The sequence below is a fragment of the Cryptomeria japonica genome, chromosome 9, assembly GCF_030272615.1.
Source record: "Cryptomeria japonica chromosome 9, Sugi_1.0, whole genome shotgun sequence".
Classification (NCBI taxonomy): Eukaryota; Viridiplantae; Streptophyta; class Pinopsida; order Cupressales; family Cupressaceae; genus Cryptomeria; species Cryptomeria japonica.
The window spans coordinates 85,487,034-85,512,072 of record NC_081413.1 but is presented as its reverse complement, the minus strand read 5'-3'; the positions used below and the strand labels follow the sequence as shown (position 1 = coordinate 85,512,072).

Sequence of the window (25,039 nt, the reverse complement as noted above, 5' to 3'; positions counted from 1 at the left end):
TTAAGTTTCTTGGGTTGGATATGACATTTGGATGGCATTCCCCTCTTACGAGAATGGTAGCTTGGTGCTAGAAGGGTAGGGATATCCCCTATGAAGGCCATTCTCATCTTCCCAGTTTACCGTATTTACCATATTGGCTCCCACAGCATGTTCAATTATCATACCTGCTTGTTTTGTAGCTTATCTGTGTTTTTCTGTATATGGAGAGGTATGAGATGGATTTTGCCTTCATTCTTGACCCATAGAGGCTGTCAATGATAATATGATGTGGACCATTAACAGATCTTTTAAGAAGAGCCATGTTAAAGGCATTGTTAATGTGCAAGAGAGAGGGTGGAAGGGTAAGCCAGCAAGTCACACGTGTGACTGGATTTCACTTGTACCACAAAACAAAGCAATAATTTTTCTTGCTTGCCAAAATTGATGGAGATTCTGTGGGTGTTCTCTTGGCGTTCATGTAACCTTTTTGATGATGCGAAGGTTCCTTCAACCAATCTCTAATAACTTTAACATGCTGATGGTATGCCTGCAGGAGTTCCAGACTTATGATGACTATCTTTTCCAAGCTGTTGCATCCTATGGGTGCTTTGGACTTTTTCCTATACAAGGCCTCAAACTGAGACATCTTAATAGACAAATGGAAGCAGTTGCAGTGAATTTGACTGAATGCGAATAAACCTTTCATTTATTTCAATTTTCTGTAACAAACATTTTTAAGTTGAATTTAATCCCAAAATTATATAAATATAAGCAAACATGATAGATAGTGAGTAAATTCTGCAATGCTTATTTTCAAGCAACTTGCTCACTTGGGTTGCTAATAATTATACTTTTGTGATTAATTAACTGTTACCACAGCCACACATCAATACTCTGTTTTGTAATATAATCCAAAACTTTATGCACACACATTATGTTCTGTTAAAAGGAACCCATTTTTAAGTACAATCTTGTCTTCCAGCCAAATTTGTGAAGCTTGCAAACGCATGACAAATGTTTGAAAAACACATCTAATAATAGCTTATTAATCTTTTAAAATCTGAATTTGTGTTTTCTAAAATCAGAATATTTTGTGGCATTAAATTCAATTGAGCAAACTATGCATGAGTTACAACTTCTTCATAGAAAGGTTGTTGAAATTTATTGGCCATTATTTTCTGTTATATGTGGTATCTATCATATACTCAAAACCTTTGTTGTTAATACTATTACAATGGGAACTAAATCTAATCAATCAGGATGGTAGCGACATAATAGGTTAGCTATTTTTGGCCAATGCTGTGAACTGTGAAAGTAGTTTAACATTTTTCCCCATTTAGAGAATCAGATACTTAGCTTCAATTTTTTCTTATTAAATTCTAGGAGGTGAGTAATTCATGCTTTTGGCAGCCCTTGGGAGGATGGCATTTATAAAGATGCAATGGAGAAGGATGATTTAGGAGCCATAAGCATGGATGGATTCCTTTCTCAGGTGACATGGGTTTGATATAGCTTTTTAATGAATTCCTTACATGTATTATGCGTGTGTTTTGCCTGGACTGAACTTTTCCTATCTGAATAGATTTTTTTTTCCAGTTGTCTGCCTGAATTTTATTTAGTTAGTCTTTTTTAGTTGAATTCTTAGTAAGTATTTTTTTTTTAGTTTTTATTTAAGTTGAAATGGCAAAGAATGATTTGGGATCATTAAGATCAAATGCAGTAATGGTTTAGTTTAATAAAAGTAATTGAGGTGTAAGATACATTGTAAACCACTTTTTTTGTGTGTCCAATCAAAGAAGGTTAAAAAGAGACAAGAAATGGCAATTTTATGGAAATGGTGTTAAGAAATTATAACCTTGTAAAACTTGGACAAATTTTATTTTGTCTTGTGATCGGTCCAATATCAAAATCAATATTTTAAACTAGGATTTTCTATTTCCATGATTGAATACATCACATTATAAACATTTGAAGTTTTATGAGAATATGTGTTACTACATGATGAATGGCATACTAATGCTGTTCAATTCCTTTTTGCTAAAAAGATCAAAGACAATTAATTTTTTTACCCAAGAAATCATCAACTCTTGGCCATCTTTCTTCTACAAAAGCTTCACTCAAGGGTTGAAGTTGAGGAAAAGAGGATACAATTAGAGGGTTATTATTAGTGTTCCACGGGGACGCACCCCCCCCTTTTTGGCCGCGTCTCAGAGATGGGGACGTCTCCAGGACAGGGGGACAGGGACGCGACATCCCCCGCCGTCCTGCCACCACCACGCAAGTGCTGCCGGAGATGTCTGCGTCTCCGTGTCTCCCAAGGAGATGTGGAGACACAATTAGAGGGTTATTATTAGTGTTCCATGGGGACGTGTCCCCCCCTTTAAAGTTGCGTCTTGGAGACGGGGACATCTCCGGGACGAGGGGACAGGGACGCGACATCCCCTGCCGTCCCGCCACCACCACGCAAGTGCTGCCGGAGACGTCTCTGTGTCTCCCAAGGAGACTTGGAGACTTCTCCTTGTCTCCGTGTCTCCCAAGGAGACTTGGAGACGTCTCCACTTCTCCTTGGGAGACGTTTGGGTGTGTCCCCATCCTTCGAGAGATGTGCAAACGTCTCTTGAGGGACGGGGAGACGCCCAGACGTCTCCCTTCGCCCCCATGTATATGCAATGTTTAAAATTAAAATTTAAAAAAATTAAAAAAATTGACTTTTTTGGGGTTAAGGGGTAACCCTAATTGGACGTGGTCCAATGGAAAAATAACACCCGACGCCTTTATAAAATAATAAAAGTATTTTTGGCCCCTTGACCCCATCTTGGGGGCGCTGCCCCCAAACCCCTGTCGAAAAATATAGGGGGAAACTGCATTGATGGAAGTAGGGAAAATTTAACCTCCGAGTCTGATTAGTTTCCATATAACAACATAATTAGCATTGAAGAAATCTTAGTATTTAGATTTAGTATTTCAAATTTCCTATTGTTTCATTTGAAATGTAATTCTTATACTATTATACTGTCATACATCTTTTCAAAATTAGTTTTTCAAGTACTATATGTATATGTATAACTATATCAGCACCGCCACCCCGACACCCCCCCGCCGCCGTCCCCCCGCCGTCCGCAAACTTGGGCCCTTGGTCTCCCCGTCGCGGAAACCCGTCCCCGCATCCCCCCATCCCCAACGCTGGTGAAACAATGGTTATTATGTAAAGACTTTGTCTAGAATTGAGCACTATCAATTTTATTAATTAAAAAAAAGGTCTTCCTTAATAAGAGAGTCCCCTCACTTAATTGTGTTCCATATCATGGATCCTTTTCCAATCAAATAATCTCTTTATCTTCTACCCTCGACACCCCTCCCTCCAAATACTTGTGATTGAGAACTCTTGCCCAAGGTTGGTTAGGATTTTTACACCATCGATAATTTAATTTACCTGCTAATCTGTGACTATTCAGGTCCACTAGTCTAAGTTCGAGGCCTCCATTCTCTTTTGGTTTACAAACTTGGTCCAACCTCACTGAGCTCCATTTTTGGTGATCCAGTGTTCTTGCCCAAAAGAATCGTTTCCAAAGAACATCAAACTCCTTAAGGAAACTTTTGGGAGAATTTTTTTTTAAAAACTTGTAAATGGGAAGAGGTCGCAAGTTAAATTTTAGAAGAGTTAGTCTTCAAACAAAGGATAACAATCAAAAGGTCTTAGTCTTCAAACAAAGGATAACAATCAAAACGTCCAATAGTTGCCCTTAAATGGAATCTGTCTATAACCTTCCTCTAGTGAAAGTTGTTAAGATTACTTGAAGAAAGGGTGATTCCCAATTAATCAACTGAAAGCTGCCCAATCCGCAAATGAAAAATACTAGCGATCCTATGTCGAATCATCTCTGGTGTGTGGAAGAAGAAAATGATTTGCTGATTAGAAGTTTATAGATACATATTCAGAGCTTTTTTGAAGTTGATAGTCTCAGCAACTGCAGCTAATCCCATCAAAGCCATGTGATCCACAAACTGTAGGTGGGATTTGGTCTCCATATTTTGAGTCCACTGCCAACCTTGAATAAGTCCGTTTCCTTTATAATGTTTGAGCAATGTGCCAAGAGCTTTAGCTATTAAGATAAACACATGTAGATAAGGGTTTTCCTTGTTTGTGTCCTGAAGAAGCTAGAAAAAGTTTTGAAGGAATGCCATAAATCAACATAGAGAAAGAAGTTGAGGTAACACAATTTATTATTGAATCAATCCTTTCAAAACTAAATCAAAATCCAATAAGATATGTTCAAGTAAGAACCATCTGACTCTGACTATGTCATATGCTTTAGGCATATCAAGTTTAATGAACATTGATTTCTTTTTTGAGTTAGACATAGAGTGGAGGGTCTCAATTACCACAACAAGCCATCTAAAATTTGGTGCTCGTTTACAAATCCACCTTGTTTAGAAGAAATTAGGAGGAACAAACATTTTTTTTGGTCGTTCATCAATTATCTTGGTGATAATCTTTTATTTAAGATTGCATAATGCAATAGGATGAAAATTATTTAGAGATTTGGCTCCTCCTTTTTGGGAGTGGGGGCAAGAAAAATAGCGTTAATTATTGTTAAGTATTTGTTTATTTTTCTGTGATTCTCTAGCAATTTCAAGCAGGTCATATTAATCATTAATGATTTCCTAGAATTCTCGAAAACATTTTACATGAATTCCATCCAGTTTAGGAGCCCTACCCTTAAGCACAAGTCTCTGCTCTTAAAAGTCTTCAAAATCTTGTTCCGAAACAAAGAAGAAAAATTTCAAGCAACTTTCACAAAAATATCTTGAAAAGAGTTCACTTGTTCTCCTTGGGTTGAGATAAGGGATGCAATGGTATTCCCCCTTATCTATTGTTTCACAGATTTATTTTATCCCCTTCCTGAAAGCCATACAATTTAAGATTTTTTTCCTTATCAAATCTCTTCTCGAAGATTCTATCAGACAATTCTTTGGTCCACTCATTCTTTCCTGCTAAAGCTCTTTTGTCATTCCTTCTTGGCCTGTAATTGAGTTTTAATTTTAAAGACACTTTCAAAAGAAGACCTATTCTATCTGTTGATCTTAAATTTGACAAATTGGATTGTCTTGAAAAGGAGTACATACCTGATCTGAAGGCTGGCTTTACTTCTAAACACCATCTTTCCATTAGATTAACAAATCTGTACCTCGACATAAGCTGAAATTTAAGGGAGACTTCTTAGGAGTAGAAAAAAATGAAGAAGAAATTTAATGGACCAGTGATCCGACCCTTTCCATTCCAAAATTTCAGAACATGAAGTCTAATTATTGCCCACCCACAGATCTGAAACAAGAAATCTGTCACTGATGTCCCCAAATTAGAGATAACCAATTTCTGCCCTAATTGAAGTGGGATAGGGGTTAGAGATATCTGTTACTTTGACTGAACCCCTGCAAGTAAGTTAGAAAACACACAATAATCATATTTCATTAAATAGATCTATTAATTAGGAAACACCAATCATACATATGTAAGACATAGTCCTAATTACAAGGTTAAATTATGTTTTAGAGTTCAATCATAGATGGCATAGAAGAGGGTAACTAGATAGGGTGCCCTAGAGACCCTCTACCCTAGGCCCAAGGGTGGATTTCATTCCCCCTTGACCTCATGTGGCCCATACCATATGAGGTGGAATACCTTGTAAGGTATCCTATCACCGTATTCCTTAATCTTGTCACCCCTATCCTATGTCTCATAATTAACACATTCATTCACCATGATAGAGAGCATGAGGGCCATCACAATAGGGTGCCCTGAAAGTCTATCCTTCATAGGCCCAAAGGGAGTACCCTCTGTACCCCTTTGGCCTCATGGGACTCCCCGGTCTTATACCACGACGTGGCGTACCTAGAAGATAACCCCAACACCATTCCCTTACATGTAATTTTCTCTCCCTCTATCATGGCTGGAAAATATTCAGAATATATGTAGATATACATGTAGATATTTATTATGACATATATGAATAATCATATCAGCAGTATATAGTTAATAATGAATATGCTGAAATAGGTATATAGATATTGATATGCAGAAATAGATATGTAAACATTGTTAGAGCAATTAATATGTTAGAACATCAAATCCATACCACACTAAAATAATCAGTTGGACTGCCTGGGTATTAGAATCTTATTGAATATCAGATATGCAATCACTTTCCCCAACTATCTTGTTCTTATATCTTCCCTTATGTCCTTTTATGAAGGGATGCACTCCTTAGGACATATCTATTACATAGGTGATTGGTAAATAATTGAATGAATTAAATGAATGATCGAAAGATCATTTATAAAGTTACAAGATCGATGTTTCCATAAAGAAATAGTCGACAACTGAAACAAAATGAGAAACAATCTAATATTTACAATACTTTACAATATTGACCATTAATAATTAATAACTAAGATATCATTCTAATACCCTCCCTTAATGGTCAATCTGTCTACTACACCAAGTTTCTCCCTAAACTTATCAAACTTATTCAGATGTAGGGACTTGGTGAGGATATCTGCAGTCTAGTCCTCAGTAGGAAATACTGCAAATCCATGGAGAGCTTGTGGATGAAGTGACAATGAAGCTCAACATGCTTGGTTCGCTCATGAAAGACTAGATTTTTGGCGAGTTTGAGCACCTCTTGATTGTCACAGAAGAGGGGTGTAGGACTTGCTTGAGACATCTAGATGTTTGAAACCATCCTTTGAAGGCAAACCGCCTCACAAGCTGCTTTGATTGTTCCTCGATACTCAGCTTCAGTCGAGGAAAGAGCTACGACTTGTTGCTTCTTACTGGTCCAAGTGATAGCACCTGTGCCCAAACTGAAGACATACCTGGATGTGGACTCTCTGTCATCAACAAAGCCTGCCCAATCTGAATTTGTGAAACCTATGAGTCTGGGATATTTGGTTTGTCCATAAAGGATACCAAAGTTTAAAGTGCCCTTGACATAGCACATGATCGTCCTCGTTGCAGCCCAATGATTTGATGTAGGAGTTATCATGAAGCGGGACATGTAACTCATTGCATAGCTTAGATCAGGTCTAGTGGTAGTGAGATATATCAAACTGCCCACTAGTTGCCTGAAATCAGATTCATTCTCAACTGGACAACCGGATTTGGTTGACAACTTCAGGCCTTTCTCCATAGGTGTAGATGCAGGTTTGCAGTCCTGCATTCGAAACTTGTCTAGCAAAGCCCTGACATATTTGGACTGAGAGATGAAGATGCCATGAGACTGCTGCCAAACTTCAACACCTAGGCAGTAGTGCAAAAGCCCAAGGTCGGTCATGTCAAATGACTGGCATAAATTCTACTTGATTTCCTGAATCAAAGATGCCGAACTGCCAGTGCTGATAAGATCATCAACATATATAACCAGAAGGATGATATCATTGGCAGTAGTTTGGACATACGGATTTGAGTTAGGACTCCTTTGGAAACCCTGATCTGTGAGGTACTTATCAATTTTCATGTACCATGCTTGAGGAGCTTGTTTCAAGGCATAGAGTACTTTCACCAGTTTGAGTACCTGGCGTTCTTTTCCGGCAACCTTGAATCCGGGAGGTTGCGTCATGTAAACCTCTTCCAGTAACTCACCTTTTAGGAAGCCACACTGAGTTGCAATGGCTAGAACTAGTTTGATGGTTCTCATCTTTGTTGTCGGGGCAAAGGTCTCCTCGTAATCAATTCCTTCACGCTGGGAGAAGCCTTTGGCTACAAGACGAGCCTTGTACTTATCCAAAGTACCATTAGCCTTGTATTTAACCTTATAGACCCATTTGCATCCAATGGGTTTCTTCCTTGGAGGAAGATTTGACAGAACCCAAGTGTTATTTTTCAGCAAGCTGTGGTGCTCAGTTGCCATAGCTTGTTCCCACTTAGGTATCTCTTTCGCCTTTGTGTATGTTTGAGGCTCATACACACTGTGAATGTTGGCCATGAGAGCAAAATCGATATAATCAGGATTTTTACTCTTCTTCCAAGCAATTCTACCCTCGATGAGCTCATCATCATGAAGATCAACAATCATCTTAGCCCACCATTTAGGCCGGAGAGTAGAAGTGCCAACATCAGATGCAGGAGGTGCAACAGGATCAAGGTCATGAAACAGAAGATCGGATATATCTTGAGGAAAGTTGGGTGGTGTAGCTGTGTGTCTAGGTGATCCTGCAAGAGACGGAACTGGTGTAGGTGCAGGAATGGAACAACTGGACCCCTCCCATCAGGTGGACCTAATGGAAGACGAACACCCAAGTCTAAAGCCTTGAAAAGTTGATCCTTTGAATCCACAATTGGAGGAGAGAGCTGAAATAGCTCTCGTTCCTCATCAAAAACCACATCATGATTGAAGATTTGACGATCTGTCTTGATGTGAACCAGTCGGTAGGCCTTGTGAGTATCACTGTAGCTGGTGAGAACGAGTTTCTGGCTCTTCGCATCTAACTTGGTGTGTTTAGCATCAGGGATCTAGACAAAGGCAGTGGAGCCAAAAACCTTCGGGTGATTAATTCTGGGCTTTTGGCTTAACTAGGCCTCTTCAGGAGTCTTCTTCTTCATAGCCATTGTAGGAGACTGATTTAGAAGATAGACTGCAGTGTTAACTGCTTCATTGACAAAGTGATACCAGTCGTGCTGCCAAAAGGAAAACACAGACACAAATCCGTCAGAAAAAAAGGCTGCTGCGCCAAATAAATTTGCGTTCCCACTAATTTTTCATTCAAACCAAAGGCAAATAATAACATTGAAATATCTTGCAAGAATCCAAGGGAGGGAGGGAACTAGAGAGCAAATTTATCTAATTTGGGACTAGAATAACACCTTACTTGGATAATCTGTAAGTGCATAAGCATCAATGGATAAATGAGATTCTCCTAAATTGAAGCAAGATGCCACCACTTTGATTGAATATCTACTCACTGTCCATCATACTGTTGTGAGCTTACAAGGATCCCATAAGCATGCAACTCCACCAACAATGTACCAATTGTGTCTTGAGCACCATTACATTGACCTTGATCACTTGACCAAATCTTGGAAGAAAGATTGATCATAAATGCAATATGTGGTGTATGTTCATGAATCAAATCCCAAATAGCCTTTTGTTGAGGGATGCTACTGAAGCCCCTACCATTCTATGATATTACTATCAGTTTTGAGAGGCACTAAAATGTATCCAATGTTTTGATAACACTAGATTCAACCAGTGACTCTTATCAATTTTACTTTTTCCTGATTTTTTTTTCTCCCAGCCTTTGACATTTGCCGATTTCTTCCTTTCTGAATGTTCTTATGCTGAAGGCCTAATAAAGTAGGGAATTTTCTTTTGCTATCTTCTTTGCCGTTAGCTTCTTGCAAAGAATTTAGAGTAGTCTGAAATTCCTCTAATTCTGTTTAAGTTGCTTCGTCTCTAAAGAATCAATTTCTACCAAAGGTAATCCAACTGTGTACTCTTCTCCTCCTCCGAAGATTACTGAATGCGAGAATGGGTCAAATTTCGTGAACCAACTCCGACGATGAGTAAAGTGCCGCGAAGCTCTTGAATTAATATACCAGGCAAAAGAGGGTACTCAATCTGCTGTTCTCTTGGCCATAAAAGCATAGAATGCAGTTTCTTTCTGCTCTGAGTGCTCTGCGACATTTGCTTTCTGTTGAGACCCTCCTTGCTTCTTCTGTTCAGAAGCCAATTGAATTTGACACTCGAGCTTCATGTGACCAAACTTATGACAATAATTGCACTGAACGTTCTTGTTGTTGTTGTTGTTTTGAGAAGAACCAGAGCCTTTTGACTGAGATGATTGTGTCTTCCCTTTGTTCTTAGGCAGAAGATTTGGCAGAGAACGCTTTCTCGGTGGAGGTGGAACTGGTATTGCTTCCAAACTGCTGGGGCCATCAATCTTACTGTAAAAGCTTGTTACAAAGATTGGAAAACTTCAAATCGACGTCAGTGGAAGTGATATTGAGCGTTTCATTGAAATGCTCATAAGATTTGGGCAAACTCTTTAGAGTGACGACATCCATGTCCTTTTCCTCCATTGTGCAACCAATCGGCTCAGTCCTTGATCTTTGTCAAGTGATCTTGTAGAGGTGTCGTCTCGTCCATCATAATCGAAAAGAGCATGTTCTCCAGAAAGAATGCTCTGCTCTTGTCAAAGGTTTCATGGAGACTCTTCAAATGATCCATATCTCCTTCACAGTTTTGCTAGATGGTACCTGAGGTAGCTACTCATCAGTGACAAAGAGTTTGATGAGCATGACTACTTCATGGTTGTGCTCATCCCATTGTCCTCATCTTTTCCTGCTGTAGTAGGATGAGACACGTTTCCCAAAACAACTTGATTGAGACAACGATATTCAAAGATTGTAAGCATGCGTTGCTTCTAGGTGTTGTAGTGCGGTCGTTGAACTTTTGGTTGCTTTTGAGCATTATATTCGTTAGAGATGCCATCATGTACCCTCGGGTCGAACTGGTGAAGGCACGAATTCCAAGGGAGGAAAACCAGCAAATGAAAACAAAGGCTTTTAAAAAAATTCTGCAAGTCGGATTCTCAGGCAGAAACTGAAACCCTAGCATGGTTTTCGAGGCAGAAATTTTTCGGAACCCAGAAAAATCGGAGGAAGACCCAAAAGAGCTCTCAAAAACCCCACCAAGAATTTGCAATTAGAATAAAATTTTGACTTGAATTGAAGGGTCAAAACCCTAGTTGAATGTGCAGAAACCCTAGGCGTTGAAATCAGAAAACCCAGATAGCGGAAATATTTCTTGGCGTTGAAAAAAAGACGAAGGATTTTTGAAAACCCTAGGGCACAAATAAACTGTCGGCACGAGCAGGAAACCGCTCAAAAAACAAATCGCGATAGTGGAAATTCTTTCACACGTAGAGAAAGGCGTAGGCAAGAAACCCAGAATGCAGAAGAAACAGACGCGAAAATATAGTGTGCAGACAAAAGCTGCCCACAAAATGACGCCGAAAATTTGTAGAATTGTCACGAATATCGTTTGAAAAAAATGCGCGCAGTGCAAAAAAACAAGCGTGAAAAAACACCAAACATGAACGAAATCGAGTCAAAATGTTGCGTGGCGATTTTACAATCGCGCTGAAAAAACACCACCGTGCCCTAGTCGAAAACACAATTTTCAATAATAGAAAAAACACTAGTTCTGTGCCCCGGCCGAAAACACGATTTTTCAGATAGAAAATGGACGTGGGTAGCTACTAAAAAAATCTCATGCGAAAAAAATCATGGATTACAGATTTTTATTTTTAAATTTGCCCAAGATTTTTTTAGGGCTTTGATACCTTGTGAATAATTGAGATTCACTTGTAAAAATCTTCATTCATTAACTGAGGAAAAAATTACAATATATAGAAGTTATAAAAATCTGTAGATATTAATGATGTTACCTACTTCTAACTACCTGCTACTGTAGACATTATTCACCATTAACAGTAAAGATATATTATTCTAACAATATTTAAAGGTCGCGGATTATAGCACTCCCTTCAGGTTAAGATTATTCGCTCCCTACCATTCTAAAGGGGCAGCGGATAACTATGGTTTCACCGATCATGGTGTGGCTGCTTCATAACCTGGAACTGATGAATGGATATTGGCCCTTCTAGAAATGGGAATAGAAAGCTTGGTTTCCTCATTAATGGCCAGCCCATGCCCCAAATATAGATAGGGCTCGTGTAGAAGCCTTGTTATAATAAAATGGCATTTCAAAGCCCTATCTATATATGGGGCAAACCCAAATGCACAACAGAATTCCTAGCCAACGTTCCCCCATAGACTTGTAGTGGGCCAATGCCATTCTTGCTGCTAATCCAGAGTGGCAAATCCCAGTCCATTCGGATCAAGCTACGTGGCAGGGCCACTTCCAAGCCCACCCCCTACTATCTATAGGGCTTCAGAAAGTGCCATCAGAAACTCGATTTGCCGATTCTGATTCCAAGCCCTTATATCTGCCCTACTATTGGGGATGGATTGTGCAGGAAAACCCAACTATAGAAGGTTGGGTCCCTACAATTCTATGGATAAGCCTGCTAGAATAGCTTTCTCAAAATTATCAAAAGAGCATTTGATTCAACGGTCGCTGTGGCCATTCTTCGTTCCACATGCATGATGGCGGGTGTTCATGGCAATCACTTCTCTGTTGCTTTTGTCAGGTTTCGTCGGCCTGACCAGTCAATTGGTCAAGCGAACTATAGTTTAGTTATGACCCTTAGTCTCTTCGAAAGAACCGGAGAAGATTAGGGAGAGGAAGGAGCACGGACCAAACTACTTTAGAATAGGGGCAGCCAGGGGTTGGCCCGCTTTATATACTCTACTCGGTTCCTATGGGGAGAAACTACTCACTATCGAAATGAAAGACGATCGATTATCTACCCAAGGGGATAGAAGATCCCACATACGGAAAAAAGTCGCAGGGAGAGTTAAACCGAGTGGCATTGCAAAGGCATAGTGATAGTAGGGTCGGGATATCCCCGCCCTCCGGACTAGACGTGAAGGTCCCCCCTCATTCGGCTCTCTGCAGGGGAATCTCCACTCACTGCTTCCCCCAATATCCCCCCTTTGCCACATCATGGGGAGGTTCACAGGAGATCCCAGAGGCTCGCTCGGACAGGCTGCTTGGTATAGCAGTCCGGCTGCTCCTGCCGAAATCATTACTATCCATTATATCCCCCGTGCTCTTGCAATTACGCTCCCTGGACTATGGATTGACGAAAAGAAAGATCCAAGCAATATATAGAATGGAATGATGACGATGCCCTAGCACACTGGTAGGGCCTTCTTTATTGTCCTTCGATGCCGTCAAAGAATAGTAGCGGCTGCCATTAATCAACCCCCACCGAATTGGGCGGGGCCCTCCCCCCCTGCCCCCCATTATAGTTGTTATTGTAGGGGAGCCCATAGAATAGTAGGGCAACTATCGAGTGCAAGTCTATTAATGAACGCATTAATCTACCAGTCCCCTACTATTCTATGGATTAACCTGCTAGCCCCAGCCAAATAGTAGGGGCCCGCTCAATAACAACTATGATGGGGGGGGGGGGGGAGTAACAATTCTAGTTGGAGGGTGGGACACGATTATTGGCGGTCTTGTAATCCGAACGGCCCCACCCCCCACTACAGAGGATAGGGCCTTGTATCTATAGTTGGGCATCACCGGGGCTTCTTCACCAGCATGGAATAGGGAATAGAATGCAATGGGATGGTAGAGGGCTGCCTGCGTGATTTTTATTTTTAAATTTGCCCAAGATTTTTTTAGGGCTTCGATACGATGTGAATAATTGAGATTCACTGGTAAAAATCTTCATTCATTAACTGAGGAAAAAATTGCAATATATAGAAGTTATAAAACATTGTAGATATTAATGATGTTACCTACTTCTAATTACCTGCTACTGTAGATATTATTGACCATTAACAGTAAAGATATATTATTCTAACAATATTTAAAGAATCTAGAAGAGGAGTATTCAAATTTTTTTTCAGCACATAGATGGGCAAAAGTAGCTACCCTTTGGTCGACAATATGGTGAGTTGGACCCAAGGGCTTTCCAATAACCATTTTAATTGATTGAAGGATGTCTTGCCTCTAGTACTCCATTGGATGCCTAGGAAGATGAATATAAACACGTATCTTCGCTTGAAGTACGTCCACTGGGTTGAACCCTACATGCCAGGGTTTGATAAACAAACCTGCCTAGTTATTTCAATCAGTCATTCTGATAAAGACCATGAAAAAATATTTCTTCGCAGCTAGAATGATTTCCATGTCTCCCTCTAGATTCCAATTCCTTCAATCTCAAGTTTCAATGAAAAACAAAGATATGGATTCCCATGAATTTACAGATTAACACATGCTCTGACAAATAAAGGACATCATCTGCAACAGACTCTAGATTAATGTCCAGAAGTAGCCGGTCTTTGATCTTCTCAAGGCACTTGTTGAAACTTGAATAATTAATTGCCTGTTGTTCATGCCTGGAAGCCCCTTTGACATTAAGAATGGCTTTAAAGGAGAGGGTTGGGGGTGTTAGGGAAATTGCGTCTCAACCTTGCAATATTAAAAGGGTACTGTTGATATGTGAGCATGGGGGGTTGCAAGGGGGGGTGTCATAGATCGAACAGTGGATGTTTTGTGCATTCTGTTTACCTTAGAAGGCAACCCTATTTATGAGGGCATTGTATTATGGTTGTGTAATGTGATGTATTCTGAAAGTTTGATAGTTGTTGAGTTGCCTCTCGATCTTCGTTGGTGATGCTCCTATGAGAAGGTTCTCAGCAAGTATATTTTAATTTGTTGTTTATTTTTGAATAATATGTTTTGCGGTGTTTGGAGTGTGGGGTTTTTCTCTCAAAAGGGTTTTCCCCACTTGAATCACTTTGTTGTGGTATTCATGGTATTTGTGTTTATTTCTATAAGGTTCGGTTTCGGATTCAGGTACGGATTCGCAGATTCGGCAAAAAATAAAATTTCCTGGGTACGGGTTCATCTGTACATATATATATGTTTGAACATCAAAATTATAAAATATAATTTTATAATTTATAAACTATCAATACCATTATTGATTATTACAATGATACAACCCATACAAAAATAAAATATACATTGTGATTGCTGCAATGATATATTACAGCAGTTATAAACATATCAGATATTACAGAGAATAATATAATACAACATCATTCAACCATGAAAAAAGGATCCTAAGTTAGAGCATGACAAAGATGAATAAGAATAGAATTAGGACAAAAGGATGAACAGAATAAGGACATAAATAAAAGCAAATCTGCAGTAGTCTAGAACAACTTGGTGCGATAGAACAAGAGAATATATGAGCAGCCTTATGTAGAGGATAAGAACAGAATTCAGAGCAGACCGGTGAAGCATATTGGAAAAGATCAGAGAGACATGGGTTTACATGTTAAAAAAATATTAAAAAAAGTGTTTTTTAATTGGTTTTTGTGTTTTTATGAACCATGGGCCCCGTTTTTGGGAACCCATGGGCCTGGGTTCTCTTGGGTCTGCCCGGGTTCTCCCTGGGTTCCACCCGGGTCTTGCCCAGGTGGATGGGTTCTCTTTGGGTCCTTCGTGGCACCACAAAGAACCCATCCACCTGGGCAGGACCCGGGTGGAACCCAGGGAGGACCAGGACCGGGCAAGAGCCAGGACCTGGACCCAGCTTAAAATGCCAAGAACCGGTATCTTAGTTCTATAACTATTATAAAGATGTATAAAAGTTTTGCATTACCCTTCTCTCTATATTAGTTTTGGAAGTTGTTCCGCTACCATAACTTCCTTAGAGAGCCTTAAATCTCAAAGCCTTTAAGACAGGAAACAAAACAAAATAACAAGACCCACAACACAGCACACAGAACCATACACAAGAAAAGCCAAGCAGCAGGCAAGGCGGGGGCAGAAGATCCTTAAATCTCTGACCTGTAACCTCTTCAGGTCTGTGGCCACTGTAAAAACCTGCTTGTCTGTTCGTGCCGTCCTTTCTACTCTCTTGCACCAGAAGACCTCACCCAATATTGCTCATTTCTTAGTGGAGTCTAATACTCAATCAAATATCAATGTCTTGTAATTTTGTTCGTAGATTACATTTTTATGTTATAGTTTTTAGTATTTTTTATTAACTTTTTTTCTCTGAGAAAAACAAATGAGGAGGAATCATTCAATGCAATTATTATCTATATGTTATTTGGTTCCTCATGTATATTCCCCTGGCTCTAGGTATGTTATTTTGTTTGTATACAATCTAACCATCGCAGTTCTTCAGAGAATCTAGATGACCCGTAAGCTCAGTTTCAGGAAATAGTGACAAATTGTTTGATAGCATTTGATTCTAGTAATGTATTTGTTCTAATAATAAAATTATATTTGTGAATATTTTGGTATTAGTGATTTTTATAGCTTCTTTTGTAAGGAAACTCTCCTCTTTGCGTACTTCATTTGTGTTTTAAACAATTAGGCTTATATCTTTTGAATCTTTGATATGCATGCCATGTCCATACATATTCATATCTTGTGAGCCTCAAAACTTAGCTTTATCCATATTCAATACTGCATCTGCGTTCGTGCAATCTCATACCATTCATTATTTTGATGAATAATGTAAAATTCTACTTGGCAAACACACTTTTGAAGTTAAACATTACAATTATCCACAAGATTTATATTTGTTGCTGTTTTATAATATGAAATCATTGCTGTTTTTCAGTGTGAAAGTAGATTGAACTACTTATTTGTTATTTGAGATACTTAGATGATTGGTTTTGTTTATTGGCTTTATATTTTTTTGCAGTGGGCTTTTATGACCCTTCTAGATCCTGCCAAAAGCCTCGCCACTTTGATTTACATTGGGTACCCAGGTGATCCTGCTGCTGCATTTCATGTTACCCGTCGTCGACGATGGGACCGCAAAAAGCAACATTCTCAGAGAAATGTCTTACAGTGTTTTGTTTTTGGACCTGCAAAGTCCAGGAAGTCTGCATTGCTGAATTCTTTAATTGGAAAGTAAGTAGTTCAATCTACTGTCTCTTGCGTTTTGTTTTTGGACCTGCAAAGTCCGGGAAGTCTGCATTGCTGAATTCTTTAATTGGAAAGTAAGTAGTTCAATCTACTGTCTCTTGTGCAACTGGTTGTTGAGCAAGCACTCTTCATCAGTCTAGTGTAGAAAGTTCTGTTTTCAATTGTTTCCTGTTTTTATGTGTAGACTGTTTTCTTTCATGATTCAACAAGAAGATTTTTTTCCTCTTCAATGCAGGCAGTTTGTTGAAAGATACACACCAACTAATGGTGACCGTTATGCAGCAAATGTTGTTGATACAATGGGGGTAAGAGCATGATTTATATGTAGGTGTTTTATGAAAACAAAAAATGAGGACATGAAATTGCTTATACTTATTTCTAAATTATACAAATTCAGAGGTTGATATATTTATATTATGCTTCTTGTGTACAGCATAGAGTACATGTGTATTCTCAGTTCGCAAGTATTTTGATGATCTCCTGGATTAGTCAAAAGCTGGTTTTATGTTCCATCGATGAGATTGCTTATTGTATAAGAGAATCAACTATCATCAAACCAACTATCCTCAAATCTCAAATACTGGTCTAGCAATGTCTTATAGTGTCAAGAGTAATGCATATGATGGTAAATTGCCTAGTTATATTTCCATAGTATGTCATTACATATTCTTTCTACAATTTAGAAATAAATGCAGGGTTTTATGCTTATAGCTACTAAGTAGATAACAAGCTACAACTTTGTAAACAGTCAAATAAAACTTTTCGATGGCAACTTGACACATGATATTGAGATTGGTGCTTCCTATAGTCTGGACTCGAGAGCACTGGAGCACTAGCAATGGCTGTTGTTATCGCCTTTTTAGCTTCACTATTCCATTCCATCTTGGCATCCCTTTTCAGCACATCATTTAACAGGCTCACAATCTCTGCAAACCCACCAATAAACTTCTTTATGAAGTTGATCTTGCCAAAGAATAACTTCAGTTCTTTCTTGCTATTAGGCAAGGATAGCTTCATGATAGCTTCAATTCTTTTGGGATCGATAGAAATGCCTTTCTCTGAGATAACATATCCGTGGAATTTCCTAGTGACTCTGAAGATGCACATCTTAGGATTCAAGGAAATGCCAGATTCTTTACATCGTTGCTGAATTTTCCTCAAATCCTGCATGTGTCAGCCCTATTCATAGAGAATTTCCTAGTGACTCTGAAGATGCACATCTTAGGATTCAAGGAAATGCCAGATTCTTTACGTCGTTGCTGAATTTTCCTCAAATCCTGGATGTGTCAGCCCTATTCATAGAGAATTTCCTAGTGACTCTGAAGATGCACATCTTAGGATTCAAGGAAATGCCAGATTCTTTACATCGTTGCTAAATTTTCCTCAAATCCTGGATGTGTCAGCCCTATTCATAGAGAATTCAGTGAGGTCATCTATGTATATGATTATACATTTCCCATCTAATCCTTTGAAAGTAATGTCCATGGCACTCTGAAATGTAGTTCTTGCGTTGATCAAGCCAAATGGCATGCTTTGGTATGCGAATGTTCCCCATGTGGTGGTGAAGGCTGTCTTAAATCTATCTTCATCTTTCACCATCACTTTGTTGTATCCCAAACAGCTATTTATAAATGACATCATTTGGGATCCATTGATAATTTTAAATACTTCATCTAATGAGGGGAGTGGATGATTGTCTTTCTTTAAAGCTCAGTTTGAATTTTGGAAGTTCATGTACAGCCTGATCTCTCCATTTTTCTTCCAAACGGGCACCAAATTGGCAACCTACGGAAGGAATGATGAACAGGGTAAATGATCTTTGCATAAAGTAACTTTTGCACTTCTTTTTGAATGAGAGGCTCTAACATGGCATTTGCAAGGTGTTGCCTTTGCCTGAAAGGTTTGGTTTTTGGTTTTGTAACATGATTTTGTAAAAGGTTTCTGGTATTCCTGTGTCAATACTATCAAGTCAGTTTGTCTTGCTTTTGCTTTATATTTTATTATTGTTTTCTCCTGTTTTTACATATTTGTTTATGCTTAAATGATCCTTTTGATTTTCTTAAAGGTTTCTGGTATTCCTGTGTTAACACGATCAAGTCAGTTTGTCTTGCTTTTGCTTTATATTTTATTATTGTTTTCTCCTTTCTTTACATAGTTGTTTATATTAAAATAAATTAATAATCCATCTTATTTAAATGTGAAAGACATACAAAACACGATTATTTGTTTTCATGTATTGCCATCTTTTCTGAACTTATTTTTCTGTCTGCAAGAACATAAAGAATAGGCAAAACAATATGTAGGTTGATTTTCAAAGTATTTTCTTTTGTTCAAGCACTATACTGATTTGACATCTTTTTGTGTGAAGGGAACGAAGAAAACTTTAGTAATGCGTGAAATTTCAGAGGATGGGGTGCAAAAGCTTTTGGTAAATAAAGAATCGTTGGCTGCATGTGATGTGGCCCTGTTTGTTTATGATAGGTATCTGAAAGCTGCATTTATGTTTCTTCATCCTTATTGTTCAATTAATATATTATTTCTGTGTATGCTTCTTTGGTATGTAATTACTAATTACCTATCATTTTCTTAAATGTTGTTGTGTAGAGTTTGCAACGTAACTAGTAATTATGTGATTTGACACTAAGTGCTAAAAGAAGAATTATATTAACTAAAAATATTAAATCTTTAAATTGCATCAAATGCTTGCATAAATTATATTTTAATGTGCTCTTTAACAGAAGTAAGACATGCCGAGCAAACATATTTTACAACAGGAAAATAGCAGCAATTTTAAGTATAAAATGGTTGATGCAAGTGACAATTCTATTCATATCAATAGTTCAGTTTTATAATATATGTTCATTGCTGATCAAATCAAACTTTAAATAGTCCATTGCTAAACCTTTAAAAGTTTGAACTATATATGTACAAGGAGATGATTGTGTCAGCAAACATATTCATTTGATTTATTTCTTTCTTAACACAAAATTTGTTTAATTTGATTCATTGTTGATTATTTCTGCTGTTGTAGGAATTGTTTATGAAAAATCTTTCTAAATTTTTGTTTTGTTAGTGCTGGTTGAAATTCCATGTTCAGTTGAAATCTAAGATATGTCAATGTCACTGACCTGCAGTATGGATGTTGGTTTGCTATGTTGTAAAAAAGGAACTCAAGTTTCCTTGTATATATATTGGAAACAGAACATTGAACCCTGCCAGGGAAAGAGCCTTGTGGGTATTTGAGTTGGTGCCATAGAAGAAATAGGCATTGTATATAACTGACCTGCAGTATGGATGCTGGTCAGCTACGTTGTGAAAAAAGAAGTGAAGGGTCCTTACCGTAGAAACAGAACACTGGTCCCTGCCAAGGAAAGATGCTTACTGGAATTTAAGTTGGTGCCACAAAAGAAATAGGTATGCCGGTCCAAGCACTCTGTAGATGGCCCTCAACGACTGATGACTGTCAACAACCTAATATGGTGGTAAAATATTTAAACAAATTTAAATCTTAAAATGTTAGATGATATAACTAAAATTTTATAGCAAACTTAAAAGTTTAAAACAAATCAAAAAATTAATTTTAATATTAAATATTGAAATTTTATTAATATAGCTTCAAGGCTTCAACAACTACAACTTTAGGATCTAAAAATAACTCGTGATATATGATGATTTGTCACAAACATCTGAATCTCCTCAACCTTGGCATAAATTTTTCTGATCCACTCAATTTGTGTGCCAAATCTTTTGCATCACAAAATAGAGCGAGTGAACGATACATGGTGTCCAATAGATGTGCTTCTATGTTGCTTTGACCAATAAATTTGTCTGCTGCCTTGCAACTTTTAACATTGTTTGCTTCAACTTGGACAACATTCTTAGCACCTACCATCTATCTCTATTGGCTCTATGAGGATTTTGACAATGAAGTTTGCATCCTTTCTTTAGGATACACTGCAATGACATTACTGGAAGGCTTGTTTTTGCGATCTTTCCATCCATCATAAATGATGTACACTCTTGTTCCTGCTCATAAATCTGTGATTGGAAGCAAAAATGTCTACAAAATGTTTTTCTATTGCCAATATGTTGATGTGCATCTTTTCATTTGCAAGACCTTGTAACCTTTAGGGTGTTGACTAATTGTTGTCACCATTTCTTGCCAATGTGGTGACCTCACTAGGCTGAAAAGAAGCTCATTGGTATTAATGAAATGCACTGTGCTTATATGCTATGTCTGTCACCTCATTTATAAATGCTCATGCTCTGTCTAATGAGCCTTGTTTGTGGGAAAGTGAGGGGGTTTCACTTCTTGGGAATTCTGAATTGAAATTAATGGACGTGGGACAATCACTATTGGAGAAGTGGAAAGATGGCCTTGAAGGTGGCTTGTGTGATCCTTTCCTGGCTAAAAAGTGAAATATCTTTATCTTAATTTTATCAGATTGTGGATGTCTATACTTGCAAATAATATGCTTTCAGAGTTTGCTCTCTCCTCGGCCGTTTTCTGGAATAATACCTCCATTAATTAGAGTTGTCTTACTGTTTAGTTGGCTCAAGTACCATCTCATAGAACCTTGTACCCACTTTCAACCATCCTCGTTTTCTATGTAAGCCCTATTATCTGCACACAAACCAGATATGATCACAACACTTTATGTAAAGCATGAGAACAAATATCATTAATCACACTCTAGTAGATTGATTTATTTCACAGCATATTGATTATCACATGGAGACCAACTAGAATTAAGATAGTTTGAAAAATATTTTCAATTGTTATATTACATGTTGGTGTCGCCAATCACGAAAGCAAAACATGGGCAAAAATGATGATAGCATTGCCACAGATGCTAGAGGTAGGTTGATAAAAAAGGGTGCAATATGGCTGGGCACTATGTTTATCATATTTAAGCCAAGGTAAAAGATAACCCATGTTTATCCTAGCTATATAACCCATGTCAACTAGAAGAGTATGGTGGGATCTATCACTTCTACTTGGAAGTTATGCTGTGACATGTTATGTTTGGATTAATTCAATTCTGATCCTTATTACCTAAATATATATACTTCTATTCTGCAATCCACTACTGTAGAGGATGTTAGCTGTTACTAGGATCTAGAGTAACTGGTCAAAAAGTCTACTTTTCAAAGTTGAATTGAAGCGAGGGGTTTCTAGGTGATTATTAGAAATAAATTTAAATGATTCTTGTTAACCTACTTTGTTCACTAGTTTCAATTATGTTTAATCATCAGCATTAATGGTTTTCAGGTTGAACATGGTTTAAAAACCTTGTAACTTGCTGACTCGTTAGAATGGTGGTTCAAATCTTGATAGCAAGTTACTTGTGTAATAACTCTGTTAAGTTATTTACTAATAATTACTGAGTTTGGTCCTAGGACTTTCTAAAAGCTCTCCCTAAAAGCTCTCCAGCTAGTAATTTTTTTTTTTAATTTTTCCATTTCTGTGCATTTGAAAAAAAATTCAGCAATTTTTCCAGCCATGTGTTGATGTGTATTTTGTACACAGCCAAACACATAATAAAATACCCAAATGGTACCTTATCCTCTCTTGAATAAAGTTTCCGAATGCTGAAGATGTTGCGAAAAGGATCAATCGGGATGACTTCAAGGTTCTTCGTTGTAGGATCTCTACGTGTGGATAAGCACCAGTGGTATGATGTGATTTTGCTGGAATCACAAGGGGACTTACACTTGATGACTGAACGTTTGATTTGCTGGAATCACGAGTCCTATTTTCTAATTGGAAGACAAACAAATGGCAAAAGATAGAAGTCTACTCTACTACCTAGAATGCGAGAAGATGGATGAATGACTAGGTGGAGTCCTACTGGGCTGGGTCTCACCATCAGGCTGAACAATTCAACACCAACTCAGTGCGATCTTCTAAGGGATGCTTCCAATATGTTCAAATCGTACACCATCTGACACTGATCACCATTCAAGATAATGCATGAAACAATAGACGTGTAACGACTTAAGATTAAGCTCATTTTATTTTAGACGGATTCCACACAGGTGCATTCAACAATTTCCTTCATTTGATCTAATCATCTACCATCTAGAATTGAAGATTCAACAAGAAACCATGCATATTGCAAGAAACGACACACTCCACCATTACTTCAATGAAAATGGAGTTTATTTACAATCAATGGCAACAATTTCTTGCCTTGTCCTCCTATTCTACTCTAATTGCTATTCTATCAACTGACTACTCACCTTCTAACTATTGACTAACTATTTTCTATCCCCCTTCTCTTAGCCTTTACAAAATGAAGAGCCGGGGCTTATATAGTGCCCTTAATACAATTCAATGGCTAAGATCAATTTGAGATCAATGGCCAAGATTCTACAATGAAAACCCTAATTAGGGTTTGTTACAACAAACTAAATTCTGACCAATGAAATAATTGTATTAATTGGACACATGTCTTCTCTGGAATATTCGACCAATGGATAGCCGAGGTAGGTACATCGAAGTTTGTGCCACTCTAATGAGTCAAGTTCATTGAATCTGGACATGTTGAGGTGGACCAATCTGATTGGAGGAGTGATGACTGGGATGCCACCTTGTCTGATACTTGCAACTTGGTAGATATCCAATTCGATGATGCTGAGAAGCTAGCTTTAATTAATTCATCTGAAACTATCTGCTTCTTCAATGAACCCTTGCTCTGACTTCTTTTGTCCTTGATGTGCAGGATGATGATGTACCTCGCCTTGGAATGCTGGATTGGACGAGGTTATTCTTGATGATGCTTGACCGGAGGAGGTCGTCCTTGTTCTGGCTTGATCTTCTTTGATGAGGGTCCGCCAAGTAATTGATCCTCTAACTTTGGGGCCGCCATTTGATGCCTACACAAAAGATTAAAGTTAGTCTTTGAGCATCAAACCTTAAAGCATAGAATTTAGTACCTTCCAAGAGAATGGCTTAAGATATTAATTTGAAAAAGACACGATAAATCAAGAATTATACATTTTCAAATTAATTATGAATGGAAATTGGATTTTCAAGACTTAGACTTTACAAAATTGCTATGAAATCACAATAAGTCTTGAATAAGAACTTCAAAAAATGATTCTTCATACCTTCTCCCTTGAAAGCTTAACTATAAAACCTTGGAAAATGATGAAAGAAGACCGGATTTTGCTGGACAAGGGTTGAATTGTGGTCTTCCCTTGGATGAATTATGCCTCCATTATCCTCCAAAAGAGCTTCTCCTTCTTTAGCCTCCAACACTTAGCAAAATTTCGCCCCCACAAATTGCTCCTCAATTTCGCACTTAGAAGGATGAATGAATGATTTGAAACTTGAAGCAATACTCCCCCATTATATAGAGCGCTCACCCTACTCAACCATGAGGCCGACCTAGTTTTTTAATAATAAAATAAGATAAAATCCCACCTAAAAGGAGGCTGACTTGCTTGTAAAAGCAAATAAATGCTCTTGAGCGCCTCACCTTTTATTTTTTTAAAATTTCAAAATTAATTACAAGGCCCAAAGTTGAATTTTTCATTTATTTCAAGGCCTAAAAAATTAATTTATTAAATTAAAAATGCCTTAATTAATGCGCATTTAATTCAACCCACCAAATGTCTTGAATTTGGCAATTTTGGCGAAATTTGGGAATATCAAGGTTTGATTGAGGCTTGGTGAAGTTTTTTCAAGATTTCGCCTTGGACCCTCTGGAAGGGTCAGGAGCGATTTTCAATTTTAGGCCAAAATTTCACCTTAGTTTGATCATTAAACTCCTTCAAGGCAATCTCCAGGGTTCATTCACCTCCATCACTGGGCTAGCTCATCAAAAATTTGAAGGAAACATTACATTTTTGGGAATTTCACTCTGGACCCTTTGGAAGGGTCAGGAGCGAAATTCTCTCCTAAGCTCAAAACTCTCATTTTTCAAAGTTCACACCCCCTTCAAGGCATCCCAAATAGGCTTTTTCACTGTAGTCCAGGCTTAGTCTCATTCAAAACTTGGAGAAAAAAGTGGATTTAGGATTTTTCGCCTTGGACCCTTTGGAAGGGTCAGGAGCGATTTTCCTTGGTTGGGCTTACTCTTTCATTATTTTAACTCCAATCAACTTTACCAAGCTAGGAAATAGTCCTCTTCATTCACCCCATCCAAGCTTGGTTCATTCCTGCAAGGCAAAATAGGGGATTTTCAAATTTTCGCCCTGGACCCTCTGGAAGGGTCAGGTGCGATTTTTAGGTTTTAGGCTAATTTTCCAATCCTTTCATCCTCAAATCACTTCCATGGCATAAAACATCTTGCCTTACTCCCCTTCAAGTCATAAAAACCAAAACCTCATCTTGAAATGCAAGGAAAATAGGAGGATTTGGAAATTTCGCCCAGGACCCTCTGGAAGGGTCAGGAGCGAATTTTCCTCTTGGCATCAAAATTTGCATCTTTAGCAATCCAACCCAACTTCAAGGCAATTCA

General features: G+C 38.1%; 1 protein-coding gene across 4 annotated transcripts in view; it reads left to right on the top strand.

The window, feature by feature from the left end:
* Positions 1–25,039, top strand: part of LOC131030211 (mitochondrial Rho GTPase 1) — a 79,576-nt gene that overhangs the window by 48,481 nt on the left and 6,056 nt on the right. For all 4 annotated transcript variants that reach the window (XM_057960926.2, XM_057960924.2, XM_057960925.2 and 1 more), the window contains 4 exons: positions 1,390–1,471; positions 16,345–16,556; positions 16,807–16,876; positions 18,940–19,052. In XM_057960926.2, the coding sequence (XP_057816909.2) occupies positions 1,390–1,471; positions 16,345–16,556; positions 16,807–16,876; positions 18,940–19,052 (477 nt within the window). The remainder of the gene's footprint in view (positions 1–1,389; positions 1,472–16,344; positions 16,557–16,806; positions 16,877–18,939; positions 19,053–25,039) is intronic.